This window comes from Hemicordylus capensis, chromosome 3 (assembly GCF_027244095.1).
Source record: "Hemicordylus capensis ecotype Gifberg chromosome 3, rHemCap1.1.pri, whole genome shotgun sequence".
Classification (NCBI taxonomy): Eukaryota; Metazoa; Chordata; class Lepidosauria; order Squamata; family Cordylidae; genus Hemicordylus; species Hemicordylus capensis.
Window position 1 is genome coordinate 277,201,224 of NC_069659.1, and position 13,529 is coordinate 277,214,752.

General features: G+C 41.9%; 1 protein-coding gene across 1 annotated transcript in view; it reads left to right on the top strand.

Annotated features, from left to right (window-relative positions):
• The window catches only part of SMNDC1 (survival motor neuron domain containing 1), a 34,021-nt gene extending 20,856 nt beyond the window's left edge, over window positions 1-13,165 (top strand). The window contains exons 3-6 of the mRNA XM_053305320.1: window positions 485-627; window positions 7,268-7,429; window positions 8,509-8,662; window positions 10,932-13,165. Of these exons, the coding sequence (XP_053161295.1) occupies window positions 485-627; window positions 7,268-7,429; window positions 8,509-8,662; window positions 10,932-11,069 (597 nt within the window). The 3' untranslated portion in view covers window positions 11,070-13,165. The remainder of the gene's footprint in view (window positions 1-484; window positions 628-7,267; window positions 7,430-8,508; window positions 8,663-10,931) is intronic.
• The last annotated feature ends 364 nt before the right edge of the window (window positions 13,166-13,529 follow it).

The window sequence follows — 13,529 nt, forward strand, 5'->3', positions numbered from 1 at the left end:
CCAGATCAGCAGAGGCATGAAATACTTGCAGGAATAAAAGGAGGTTCTTAAATTTTATAGAAAGATTCAAAGTGAATTATGGTTTTATTATTTAAATCAGTTATTTATATTTAAAAGCACATTTGTATCATGCCTTCTCACCTCATTTAAGGGGCTATCAAGGCAGCTAACAACATATAGTTTAAAAATATGTATAACACAACAGTTAAAGGAAAAACTGATAAAAACAAGTAAGATTTCACCTGATGTTCATTTTGCCACCATTTATAGCACTGCCACAGTTGGTAAATAATTGTTATGGGTGAGGGGTGGAGACTTACACTGTAACACTAAACACATTTATAAGAGAGTAAGCTTGGCAGAACACAACAGGCATTTGCTCTGCATAAACATGCGTAGGGGTGTGTGCGTGTGCGTGCGTGCATGTACTTGTGTGTGGAAACACTGTTTGAAGATTTGTCCATCCCTCCCCCCCCCCCCGCAGGAAGTGATAGAATTAACCAAAGACCTCCTTTCAACACAACCTTCAGAAACTCTTGCAAGTTCTGATAGCTCCGCTTCAGTTCTGCCCAGTCACACTTGGAAAGTTGGAGACCGATGTATGGCAATATGGAGTGAAGATGGACAGTAAGTGTAGAAAGCAAACTTCTGTAACAGTTACATGAAATAATACAATTCTATGGTAAGATACTTCCCTCTGGTTTATATTCGCCTCTCCCTATCATAGGAGGACCAACTTAGATATCTGTTTTGTAAAAATTGTAATTACTGGAACTCTAATTTTACAGGCTGAAAATGGATATCCTGAGCCAAATTTTTTAATATAGAAGCACGTTCCATTGATTCAGTTGTTTACATTTTGACTGGAGCACAGTAGAATACAATATATCATCTTCAAATGGTATCTCTTAAAAGTTGCCACTTGCTAAAAATCTAACATATAAACTAAAATATGCATACACATACATCATTAATGTGGAAAAATTGTTAGAAATGTTATTGCTGCAAAAGTTGGTGTTTAACTGAAATTCTGAGATTATAGTAGTGACTGTAAATTGGGAACTGACAAATTGAGGTGGAAGAGGAAAGAAACTGGGGTGAAAGAAAATGGCACTGTTTTTATTCCTTCCCTCCCTCTCTTTGTTTCACAACAAAATGATTTGAAGGGTGCTGGACTGGGCTTGGCTCAGAGAAAGCAGAGCTTCTTGCCCACATTTGTGTGTGCTCAGCCTGCTGCTGCAATGTATATGCGTGAGGATCTGTGGGTTGGAGCACTAATCCCAACATTGGCACTAGAAGAGGAATAGACCAAAGTATCTCTAAGTTAAAACTTTGTTCCGGAAAATCTCTTTTGAGTTTCCCTCTTCCCAAATAATTATGGGCCAATAAGGGTACAGTTATTTCCCACAAGTCTAAAGCAGTGTTCCCTCTAACAGGGATTCCCAGATGTTGTTGACTACAACTCCCAGAATCCCCATCTGCAGTGGCTTTTGCTAGGGGATTATGGGAGTTGTCGTCAACAACATCTGGGAATCCCTGTTAGAAGGAACACTGGTCCAACGTGAATACTGAGCCCTCTTGATGGGGAAGCATGAGATTTGATTCTTTTAGGCCTTTGCTAGAAAAGGAGGCACCACATGCATTAGTAGCTTATTCCTAAGCGAAACTCTTTGCCTCTGGCTTCCTAAATCGGGGTGGGGTACATGCTCCAACACAGTTTAAAATCACTGGCTTTGACAAAGCTCCTTCTGAGCCTAATCCATGTCCCCAAGGTTTGTTTCAAAGACAGGGAAGACTGAGTTCTCCCTTCATCTATGAAGCAGTTTTTGCAAAAAAGGAACTGAACTCAGAGACAACACACCAGTGAGGTGTGTAATGATTCATTACAGGTGTGAGTCATTTCATCTTGATGATCTGACTTCAATAAAGTTGCAGTTATAGGCCACATTTTTAATGCTTTTCATATACAAAAACTACGTAGTGTTAATTCAGTATTTGTTTTCAGAAGACATTACAGAAAAGGAGGCAATTCCAAGTGTAACAATCACCTATGTTACTACTTTTTCAATGATCCATGATCAAATATTTAAGTTGGTATTATATGTATGGGCAAGAAGGCTTCTACTATAAGGTCATATTCTTTTCTTTTTTTAAAAAAGCCCTCTTAAATATTGTAGGTAGCGTATGAAATAGTCAAAACATGGAATCGTTTTTGGAATCCCTTTCTGCACTTAGCACATGTACAGTGGTCCCTCGACTTACGAACTTAATCCGTTCCGAATGCATACCCGTAGGTTGAAAAGTTCGTAAGTCGAAAAGCGGTTTCCCATAGGAATACATTGGAAATGGATTAATTCGTTCCGGAGCGAAAAGGGGGGGGGGCTTTACTCACCCCTTCCATGAAAGTAAGGCACTGTACTGTACTGTATTCCTTGTAGTAATCGGGCGGCAGGGTGCCGCCCGCTTCAGTCTCCCTCGGCGCGGGCTCCCGCTTCTCGTAGCCATAATCGGGGCGGCAGGATCGCTCCCAGTCCCTGCCGCCCCCTTCAAGCTCAGTCCCCCTCGGCTGGCGGCCGCCCCCTGAAGCTCCCCAGAGGTCCCCCGCCTCCCCCTTGTTTCCAAATCTAGCCCCATTTAAGAGGACGGCAGGAGAGCTCCCTGCCGTCCCCTTCCCCCTTGCCGGCTGGGCTGCAACTGGCTTCTAGGAAGCCTTTCGCGCGTCTGTGCAAAAGGCTTCCTAGAAGCCAGTTGCAGCTCAGCTGGCAAGGCGGGCAAGTGGACGGCAGGGAGTTCTCCCGCCGCCCGCTCGCTAAAGTTGCTTAACTTTTAGGGAAACAAGGGGGCGGCGGGGGACCTCTGGGGAGCTTCAGGGGGCGGCCGCCAGCCGAGGGGGACTGAGCTTGAAGTGGGCGGCAGCGACTGGGAGCGATCCTGCCGCCCCAATTATGGCTACGAGAAGCGGGAGCCCGCGCTGAGGGAGATTGAAGCGGGCGGCACCCTGCTGCCCGATTACTACAAGGAATACAGTACAGTACAGTGCCTTACTTTCATGGAAGGGGTGAGTAAAGCCCCCCCCTTTAAGTGGAACCCCCCACCCCAGTGCCGTTCGGATGTCGAAAAATTCGTAAGCGTGCGGCACTTTTTCCGTTCGTAAGTCGAAAATTTCGGATGTCGAGTAGTTCGTAAGTCGAGGGACCACTGTATATTCAGATTCAGCCCAGAGTACGATCTTGGACAGGCGACTATTTTCGCCTGTAAACTACACTCAGTGTTCAAAGTTTTGCACTTATTAGTTTCCCACTTATTTTAATTTAATCAGAATTTAATTTAATTTATTACATACATGTAATAGAATCACTTGAGTGGTAATGGAATCATTTTGTAGTGTTGCTTGCTAGCTATCAAGATAACATTAATAGAAAAAAAGCAGGTAAGTCCTGAGGCTTGTACATCTATTTAACATTAATTCAGCATTATAGCATTTCGTTAACATTAACACATTAATTACCTTCAAGATACTGCTTTTGGAAAGTTGGTGTGCATGTAGCTTGCATGATGGATGTCCAAAAAAGAAAAGTTCCTAAAACCAATAGCAAGATCTGGCAATTTCTGACCCATTTGCTGTTCTCACACCCAACACTGATTTTCCACCAGAGGGAAAGAGACTATCATCCCGCTTTACTACAACTCCCATAATCCCCAGCCACAGTGTCCAATAGCCAGGGATTAAGGGAATTGAAGGCCAACATCTGCAGGAGGGCCGAAGTTGAGCAGCCCTGTAGAATAATGCCTCTTGCATATACATATTACTACATTAACACATATAATATCCCAGCAGCTATTTAGTAGGGCTGTGTCTTGGATCAGTCTGATAATCGGAAATGATTTGGTGCATCCACTATTAGACAATAATTCATCCATTTAGGTCTGATAAAAAAGCTGCTCAATATTTATTTATTTAACATATTTATATACCGCCCAAGTCTCTGGGCGGTTTACAACAATACAATTTTTAAAAACCCAAATAAAAAGGTTAAAACATTACAACAATTTAAAATTTAAAACAATATTTTAAAACAACGATAGGGCCTGATCTAGTACACGGATGTCTGATGCACACTAGATTGGTTCAGGGGGTTACCTAGCAACATGGTGGGCAGTCCTCCTCATTAAGTGACAAAAACACCATTTAAACTTACTACTTTTCTTCCATGACACTGACCCAGTAATGCTCCAAGGAAGGATACAACATCATGATATTGTGTCCTTCCCTGGAGCATTGTCTGGATGCCAAGAAAGAAAAGCATCATGTTTAAATGGTGCTGCTGCTGTCTGTTGAGGCAGCAGACATTTGAAAAACCCTACTGTGTTGTTGCCAGGTAAGCCCCCCACATCCTGATACATTGGATGAATCCAGTATGCCTCACACAATTGAATTGATTTGATGAGGCCTCTCCCATGTGTACTGTCGAGCCAATGTACTTGATAGGGATTATAATCTATCCAATTCTGATCATTTTGGCAATACCCAGCTCTACTATTTAGAAATTTGAGGCTACTTTGTCATGCAAATAACTATCTATATATTTAATTCTCTAAGGCATACCCATGGCTAATCCCATGTGTGGCAGCTCTCGCGAGAGTTCACGCACAGAAGCACCATGGTGATTGGGCAGTGGGGATTCCATATGCAGATAGGGAGGAGGAGCCTGTGGCATGTGGTTATTGGGCAGTGGGGATTCCATATGCAGATAGGGAGGAGGAGCCTGTGATGGTTAAGGTCAGTTGGAATGCAACTGTTACTGGTTGGAAGATGTTTTATATAGAGGGGGGGGGCAGGGGTCTGTGAAGAGAGGGGTCGTGAAGGAGGAAAGAGCCCCTTCAGGAGAGGGAGGCTGCCATTGTGTGAATTAGAGGAAACAAGATGTGTTAACCAGAAAGAGAGAGAAAAAGAAGGGAGGGAAAGAAAAAGGGATGGGCCTGAGCCTGTCAGTGGCCTGAGGGGGATGAGCGGCCATGGCGGCCCCCATTGGCAGCAAGGAAGGGCCCAGTCAGCCACCACTGCTCCTGTTGCTCCTGTGGGGAGGAATGGGGTGAGGATTGGGAGGTCTCTGGGGATAGGGGGCTGCAGCTTGGTCAGTAGGTGCCAGCAACGCTGCAGCCGTGACCAAGAGGGGAGTAGAAGCAACAGGATGGAGGAAGAGGAGCAGAAGTGTGACTCAGGTGAGGGTGGAGATCTCTCTGAGGTGAGGGGGCTGTGGCAGGGGGTGAGGGGAGCAATCAAGTACTAGCGTGCAGATACTCTGCACAGGAAAAGCTAGTAAAGTATATTTGCAAGTAGACCTACTATAGTTCAGTGCAGAATACTGGTTGTAGCCTTGTGACTGAAGGTCAGATATAGAAAATTGATCACTTTCTGTTGGGCTGTACATGGAGCAAGCACAAGCAAAACAGGGAGGTGATTCTGTCACTGTGAAAAGTTATTCCTTTTCCACATATTTTGGAGAGATTAAAAAATGAGTGCAAGTATTGTGGCAAGTTAGGTAAGTGTCTTCACTTACAATTATTTGGACTTGTCTTTGCATTGGTCATTCTTTCTAAACATTTTTTTAAAAATTCATGGTAACAGAATTACTATTATTTATGATAGTTAACATCCGGACTAACATTTCACACTCTGAAAAATGTTCATGGTGCAGCAGGGGAGAAATGATTTTTGCCAGTCCCCTTTTCCTTCTGCATCTCTCTCTTTCCAGAAAACATGTCCTGGAGGGTCCCACAATCCACAGGGACATATTTTCAGGAGGCACAGTGGGCTGCAGGGTGAAGGGGAAATGGGTGAAAATAGCCCCTCCCCTGTTGCTCATGTGAAACCTTTTGTGTCCTCACAACCTAGCATTCAGACTTTCATTTTCATTTTTTCAAAACTCACTGATTGGAGAAAAATGGAGCCCTAAGCATTCTCTTTAGGATCCTTTATATACAGTTTTAGCTTAACTTAATTATTCCTCTTTACTATCCATATTGTAAGTTAGCAATATTATAAGTTGACTTTTTGTTATCAATGAATTCATTTTGTTAGATATTTCATTCTTTCTGGCTGTTCATATGGCAAGGCATGGCTTAAACACACATAAATTGTGGTTCCAAACCAAAGCAACCTTGGTCAGTTTACACAGTTTATCACTTCTACATCTTGATTTTCATGGAATTTCCCAAGAGCAGTGGATCAGCTGTCATTTAATATTTATATGTATATTTTGAGGGAGAAGTCTGTGAAAATGAAAACATGTGCTTTTCAAATATAAATCCTCAGATACATTTGAAGTTGTTATTGTTGTTGTTTCAAACCCCATGACTAATGAGCTCTGGGACTTTTAAAATTACCACAACTTTTTGTGTGCAGCCAGTATGCTAGGCCCTGATTACTGCTTTGTCCAGGGGTCTCAAACCTTTTGATACCGTGACACTCGCTCTCCATTTTATAGAGTTAGGCAGACACCCTGGGCTTTTGAGACTGCCAGTCTAATTTAATTTAAAATAATTGCTCCTTACAAAAATTAATCTTATGAATTTTGCATAAGAAAATAAACAATTGGTGAGGTCCAGAAAAGAGAGAATAGTAGTTGTCTTCCTGATATTTTCTGTACTTGCACATAACTCTGGAGGTTTGCTGCTGTGTCTTTCCTCACCATATTTTTTTGGCCTACAGCCTAGAAGAGACTGTCCCCTCACAAGAGTTCATTTCCTGAGAGGGAGCTCTATTCTGCCCCTTTGGCCAAAGAAGCGCCATTACTGTGCCTGCTCTTGAGCAGGGAAATGGGAGTCAAGAAGCATCCAACTCCTCTGCTGTGCGCAGCAGTGGTGCTTCTTTGGCCACTGAGCTGGAAGAGAGTTCCCTCTCAGGGGATGAGCTCTTGAGAGAAGAAATGCTCTTCTGGCCTGTCGACCAAAGAAGCACCATGGCTGTGCCTGCCCTTAGCCAACATCTCCAAAGTGTTGAGTCTGAATTGAAAAACAGACAAGCTCTTGCGAGAGGGAACTCTCTTTTGGTCTGTCAGCCAGAAGGTGAGGAGTTACACCCACAGTTTGAGCAGCCCTGGGTTAGTGAATTAAAAACAACATTTGTCTGAGTGTCTCTTGACATGCCATTCCAGAATGAAGTGAAAATGTCCTGAAGCTTAATGTTAATAACTGCAAGTGCAAGTTTTCTAGGGTTGAGTGTTAAACCTCTACTCACATGCTTACAGCCATGATATCTTTACAGGTGTTATGAAGCGGAAATTGAAGAGATAGATGAAGAGAATGGTACTGCTGCAGTCACCTTTTCGGGATATGGCAATGCTGAAGTCACACCCCTGCTCAATCTGAAACCTGTGGAAGAAGGAAGGAAAACAAAAGAAGACAGTGGCAACAAGCCCATGTCTAAGTAAGTGGTTGAAATAGTTTTCAGTTTCTGATATACCAGTTAAGAAAGTGGTGTATTCAGGCTGTCATTGCTGATGAATTAACCCTCCCAAAGGTGATTTTCTAGCAAAAGAAGTCTTAGAAATTAACAGTATTCTTTCATTTTATTGAGTTCTCCTCTGCATAGCTATCACAGATTGGTAAATAAATTAGCCCAAGTGCTTACAGATATAGCCTAGAACAACCTATTTAACTTAATGGAAGGTAGCCTTGGTCACCCCAGGATTGGTACTGTGAGTGACCATCATGTGGCAGCCAAGTAGTGGGTTGGGGTTATGAAGGGTTTGTGTCTCATGCTTTGTGCTACTATCTTGAACGCTTGATAAGCCTCTTGCTGACATTGCTAGGAGCAGTTGCTCCATGTCTTAACAGAGTGACTGCTCTGGGCCTATTAAATAGTGTGTTTTACCCTGGAACAAATTCTGAGTTAGCTGTAAAATTGCTCTGTGTTTAGAAGTGGTTTGCTAGCTTCAACTGATTGATGAAAGAGAGCCTTTGTTCTTAGTAGTGCATGAAAGTAGGATTGCTGTGCTTTATTGAAACTTGCAATGCATAGATTGCTTTACAGAAGGAATGACAGCACTTTCTGCAACTGGAGAATGAAATGGGCCTGGACAACTGAAGCCCCATTATACTGAGAGTTTATCTTTACATTCACCTATTCCAAGGTGAGACTCTCTTAATCAGTGTATCCTTGCTCTTGTCTACATGTTCTGAGAACAAAAGTGAAGTTAAAGCAAAAATGATACAAGACTTCCAGCTTGGTTGCAACGTAGAAGTAACTGCAGACTAATAAGCCGTTACTTTGTACTGCTGCAGAGCTGCCAGTGTTGTAAAAACAAGGTAGTTCAGGTGCGTAAAAAATGTGAACGTAGGCCATTAGGGTTGCTAACTCCAAATTAAGCACTTCAAGTGAATGCCTCCAAGTTTGATATGTTTGAAAATCTGACCTCACCTTCTTAGCATATATAGCAACTTCACAGTTTTATGAAGGGAAAATTGAGGTACAAAAGCAAACCTTCATTGCCATTCATTTTTTAGGAAAGAAATGATTGCTCAGCAACGAGAATATAAAAAGAAGAAAGCTTTGAAAAAGGCCCAGCGAATCAAAGAATTGGAACAGGAACGAGAGGATCAGAAAGTCAAATGGCAGCAGTTCAACAACAGAGCATATTCGAAAAACAAAAAAGGGCAGGTTTGTATATGCTGCGTTTCTAGCAAATATAGTGCTGGTGCAGAAGAGATGCATGCACTGTACAACACCATAGGCAAAGAATATTGTAGATAAAGCCTGTGTGTCTTACACAGAGATATTTTGGAATAAGGTAGGATAAAATAGGGGTGATTTAGGCATTCCCAGCTGTTGTTGGCTACATCTCCTATAGTCCTCAGTAAAGGCCGTTGCAACTGGGGATTCTGGGAGTTGTAGTCAACAACATCTGGGAATCCCTGTTGGAGGGAACACTGGCTGCCACTTAAGGCACTTCATTCATTCATTCATTCATTCATTCATTCATTCATTCATTCATTCATTCATTCATTTATTTATTTAAACACATTTATGTGCCATCCACTATCAAAGTCTCTAGGCAGCTAACAACAAAAAAACAAACCAAAATATTTAACACATTTAAAACATATAAAATTTGAAGTTAAAACAATAAAACTCAACTGAAAATATCAACTAAAAAAATACAAAATAGCAATTGGTATTTGCATATCTTGGATTCTCAGAGTCTACTGTTTGGAAGCTGCCTGCCCACACTGTACAGTGCTTTATAAGAATCAGGAAAGTATGCATTAATCAAATTATATGTGCATGAAATTGAACTGAATATTAGATAAAATTCTAATGAGTGAGGCACATCTTGTTTTTTCCTGTATTTCTCTGACCTCCATGACATAGGTCCTTCATTTGTAGCACTTAAACGTTAATTTATTTATGCATTGGGGAGCAGACATCAATATGCAAGCAGTGTCTTAGAAATGACCATAATGCTCTATGCAAAGAAGGGCAGGCAGACAGTTGACCCTCAGTGCCATGTGATGTTGTAGCAATAGTATTTCTGTTGTGCCCTTTCTCCAAAGAGCTCAGGGCAGCATATGTGGCTCTTCCTTCTTCTATTTTATCTTTACAGTAACTCTGTGAGGTAGGTTCAGCTCACAGATGTTGACTGGCCCAAAGTAATCCAGCATTCCTGATAGCTGATGTTATTTAGAACATAACAGCTTGCTGGGTCAGGCCCAAGGCCCAGTCTAGTCCAGCATCCTGTTTTGCACAGTGGCCAACCAGATGCCTCTGGGAAGCCCACAGGTAAGAGCTGAGGGCAGGCCCTCTATCCTGCTGTAACTTCCCCTGCAACTGGTATCTAGCAGCATCTTGCCTCTGAGGCTGGAGGTGGTCTATAGCCCTCAGACTACTAGCCACTGACAGACCTGTCCTCCGTGAATTTATCTAAATCCATTTTAAAGCCTTCCAGGCTGTTGGCTGTCACCACATGTTATGGCAGAGAATTCCATAGATTAATTATGTGTTGTGTGAAAAAGTTCTTCCTTTTGTCAGTCCTACGTTTCATGGGATGGCCCCTAGTTCTAGTGTTATGTGTGTAAGAGAGAAATTTCTCTCAATCAACTTTCTCCACACCATGCATGATTTTATAGACCTCTTATCATGTCTCTCCTCAGTTGCCTTTTTTTCTAAACTACAAAGCCCCAGGTGTTGTAGCCTTGCCTCATAAGTCACCTTGCTTACCCTCTTCTGCACCTTTTCTAGTTCTACAATGTCCATCTTAAGATTTGGTGACCAGAACTGTACGCAGTACTCCAAATGTGGCTGCACCATTATTTTGTATAAGGGCATTATAATATTAGCAGTTTTATTTTCAATCTTCTTCCTAATGATTCCAAGCATGGAATTGGTCTTTTTCACAGCTGCCACGCACTGAGTCAACACTTTCAATAAGCTGTCCACCATGTCCCCAAGATCCCTATCCTGGTCAGGCACCAACAGGCACCAACAACCCCCATCAGTGTATATGTGAAGTTGGGGTCCCCCCCCCAATGTGCATCACTTTATGCTTGCTAAGACATTTGCCATGTTTCCCACTCTCCCAGTTTGGAGAGATCCTTTTGGAGCTCCTCACAATCTCTTTTGGATTTCACTACCCTGGGTCTCCTCAATCCTTGCCCAACACTCTGACGAAACAGGACACTGACTTTTTTTCTTTTCTTTAGCCCTGCATTGTGAAGTAGAAGGGGCCTCATCCTACCATGTTTGTATTTCAATCCCTCATGGAAGAAATACTGCTGGCTGAGTAGCCGGTGCTTTATTTCCAATTTCAGATTTGCCTTTAAAGTTACTGTTCTAATCATAGGTAGAATGTGACCACAGTTTGCTTTTAAAATGATCCGTCTTAGCAGTTTTTTGTGACTTGTTCAAATTGTGCTTCTAATTTGTTTCACAGGTAAAGCGAAGCATCTTTGCTTCTCCTGAGAGCGTAACAGGCAAGGTTGGAGTTGGGACATGTGGAATTGCAGACAAACCCATGACACAGTATCAAGATACATCCAAGTACAATGTCAGACATTTGATGCCCCAGTAATTGAACAGGAAATGGCTGAGCATCACCTCTGCAGGGCTTTACATTTACCTTTTTATTGTTATATTTTTCTAAAAGTAAACTATTGGCGCGTAGTGAAAATGGTGGTTGCCATGACTTGGCTTATGCTGGTACAAGCCTTAAGTAAACAATCGCTATTCAGATGACCCCTTTACTGTTACAAAACTTTCTTTGCATAAATGTGCACAAGTCAGATGTGGGTGGAAGAAATGCCCTTTTTGTTATAGTGAAGCCTAGAATGTCTTCACTTGGGCATTTGGTAAGAATACCATCAAACAAATGCTTGTGTAATAAAATAGTTACCCCAGTTTTCTTACCCCCTTTTATGTGCATATAGTCCTGTCATCTTGTTGCATGGACAAATGTTGAGTGCTTTTTATCACAGTGGAGCTGGTCCAGCTACGGGAGATTTACCTGGATTTCATCCTAGTTTGAATGCAAGACTAAATATATATTGAGAACAGCTCACACTTGCTTCCTTGGCTTGCACAATTCTAATGAATCTGGCCCAAACACACTCCAATTATTCATGAGCCCAAAACCATGCCATTTGACTTTTAAGGTAACAGGTTGCATGTGCAGGGCAGGAAGCATTGAGCAAATGTTCTTCCTTACCAGTGGAACCAGTGGTCCAGTATTGGCTGGCCTTGGTTGCCACCTGAAATTTGTGCTGCCTGCAGAGCCAGCTACCCTTCTAGAGGGGAAAGAGAGAACTTCGTCTGTGACATCATATTAAGCTTCAGAGGTACTCTGAACTCCTCCAGAGCTCAGCATGACTACAGAAGCATGCCTGTGCCTTGCTCCCTCAGCTCTAAGCTGGGTGTTGAGGGGACAAGGAAATGGGAACTTGTGTCTCCTGCATTGAATCTCAGAGAAGCTTGGAAAGCTGTGAGATGCCTTGCTGCTTTCCAAGCCTTTCCAAAATCAGTGGAAGTTCTGGGAGATTATGTTGCCCTCTCTTTGGCTTAGGCGAAGGGTAGAAAACTCCCCCAGGTCTTGGGCTGAGATTGGAAAGTTATAAGACATCTGCTTTCCAAGCTTCTCTGAGGATAATTGTAAGTGAAGGAGATTCCCCTAATATTCTCAGAAACCTGGACTCTGTTGAATACAGCATGAGGTCTTGCAGATTCCCCTGGCCTCCTCCCAACTCCAGCGAAGGCTGGGTGATCTTGCCAGAATAAAAAATGTGCTCACAATGGCAAGCTGGAGAATGCATTTATGGACCCCTGAGCAGAACACTTTTGATTAGAACGTCTGCAGAATGTGACCATGGGCTGAGTTAGATACTTCCCAGAATATACTAGCACTTGTAAGTGTTGGGAGGGTTAAATGATACATTTTGAAATACTAATTTCCACTAGGGAAATTGTGAGTTCCTCAATGCATTTGTTGTATTGATAAACACCAAGTCACCAGCATTGTGCTGAATCAACTTTATGGCTTTTCCAGCAGCTTAAATGCAACAGGTGGTTTCTCTCATAAGAGTGTTTAACTTCAACTACATTAGTATTGCTGAGCCACCTTGATTTTTATTTGAAAAACCATGTGTAAAAGTCCTGGCCTTTTTGTAAGTTGCAGATGCAATTGCTTCCCTCTGCCATACGTATTGCTTAGGGTAGTAGTGCCATCTTTCAATCTTGAAATGTGTTTGAAGCAAAATGTTCATGTATAGCCCTGTATACAGTGTAGATAATTATTTTTGTAAAATATGGGGTTAAGTTAATGAACAAGACTGGATTTAGTTATTTCTTCTACTATATAATTCAAGAGTATTTCTTGCTCATTAAACTGAACTCTGTTCCCCATGTATATTATGTTGTTGTAGTACCCTTTTGTAATTTGTTTTCTGAATTTAAAAAAAAAAAGAGGATCAGGTACCGCCCACATTTGTTGATGCACTGATTGGTGAAAATGTCTGTCAGTTTACCTGAGTCTGCAATCTCTATCTAGTAGGTTAGAATCCATCCATAGAGAAAAGTTCTTCCTGTTAACAGAAGGAGGAGGCAATTTTTATGACTGTGTTAATTTCAGTTTTGTATGTTTAACTTTTATTAAAATAAAGTGATCAAAACCTCTTGGCTATGTTCCCCCAAAACTAAAAATGTTAAAAGTTATTACAAGGTCTGGAATGAAATGAGAAATGCTGCCAAAATAGTAGCTGTGGGAAGCAGGGAATAGCAGATTGTGAGTCTGAAATATTGACTGCTCTCTTTTAAAACACACACACCCTCAAATCTGGGGGTGGTGGGGGGAGAGGCTTTTTTTTACATTGAGAAAAATGATAAAACCAAATCTTAGAAGTCTGCCTATTCAGTTAGCGATTGTTCACTTGTTGGGAAAATATTTGTATAGAAGATGGACCTTCGGTTCCTACTGTTTAAAAGTGGATGTAGTTTAATTGTATTGGGAATGTCTGGGTTATGAGCAAAGAAGCTTCCAGGA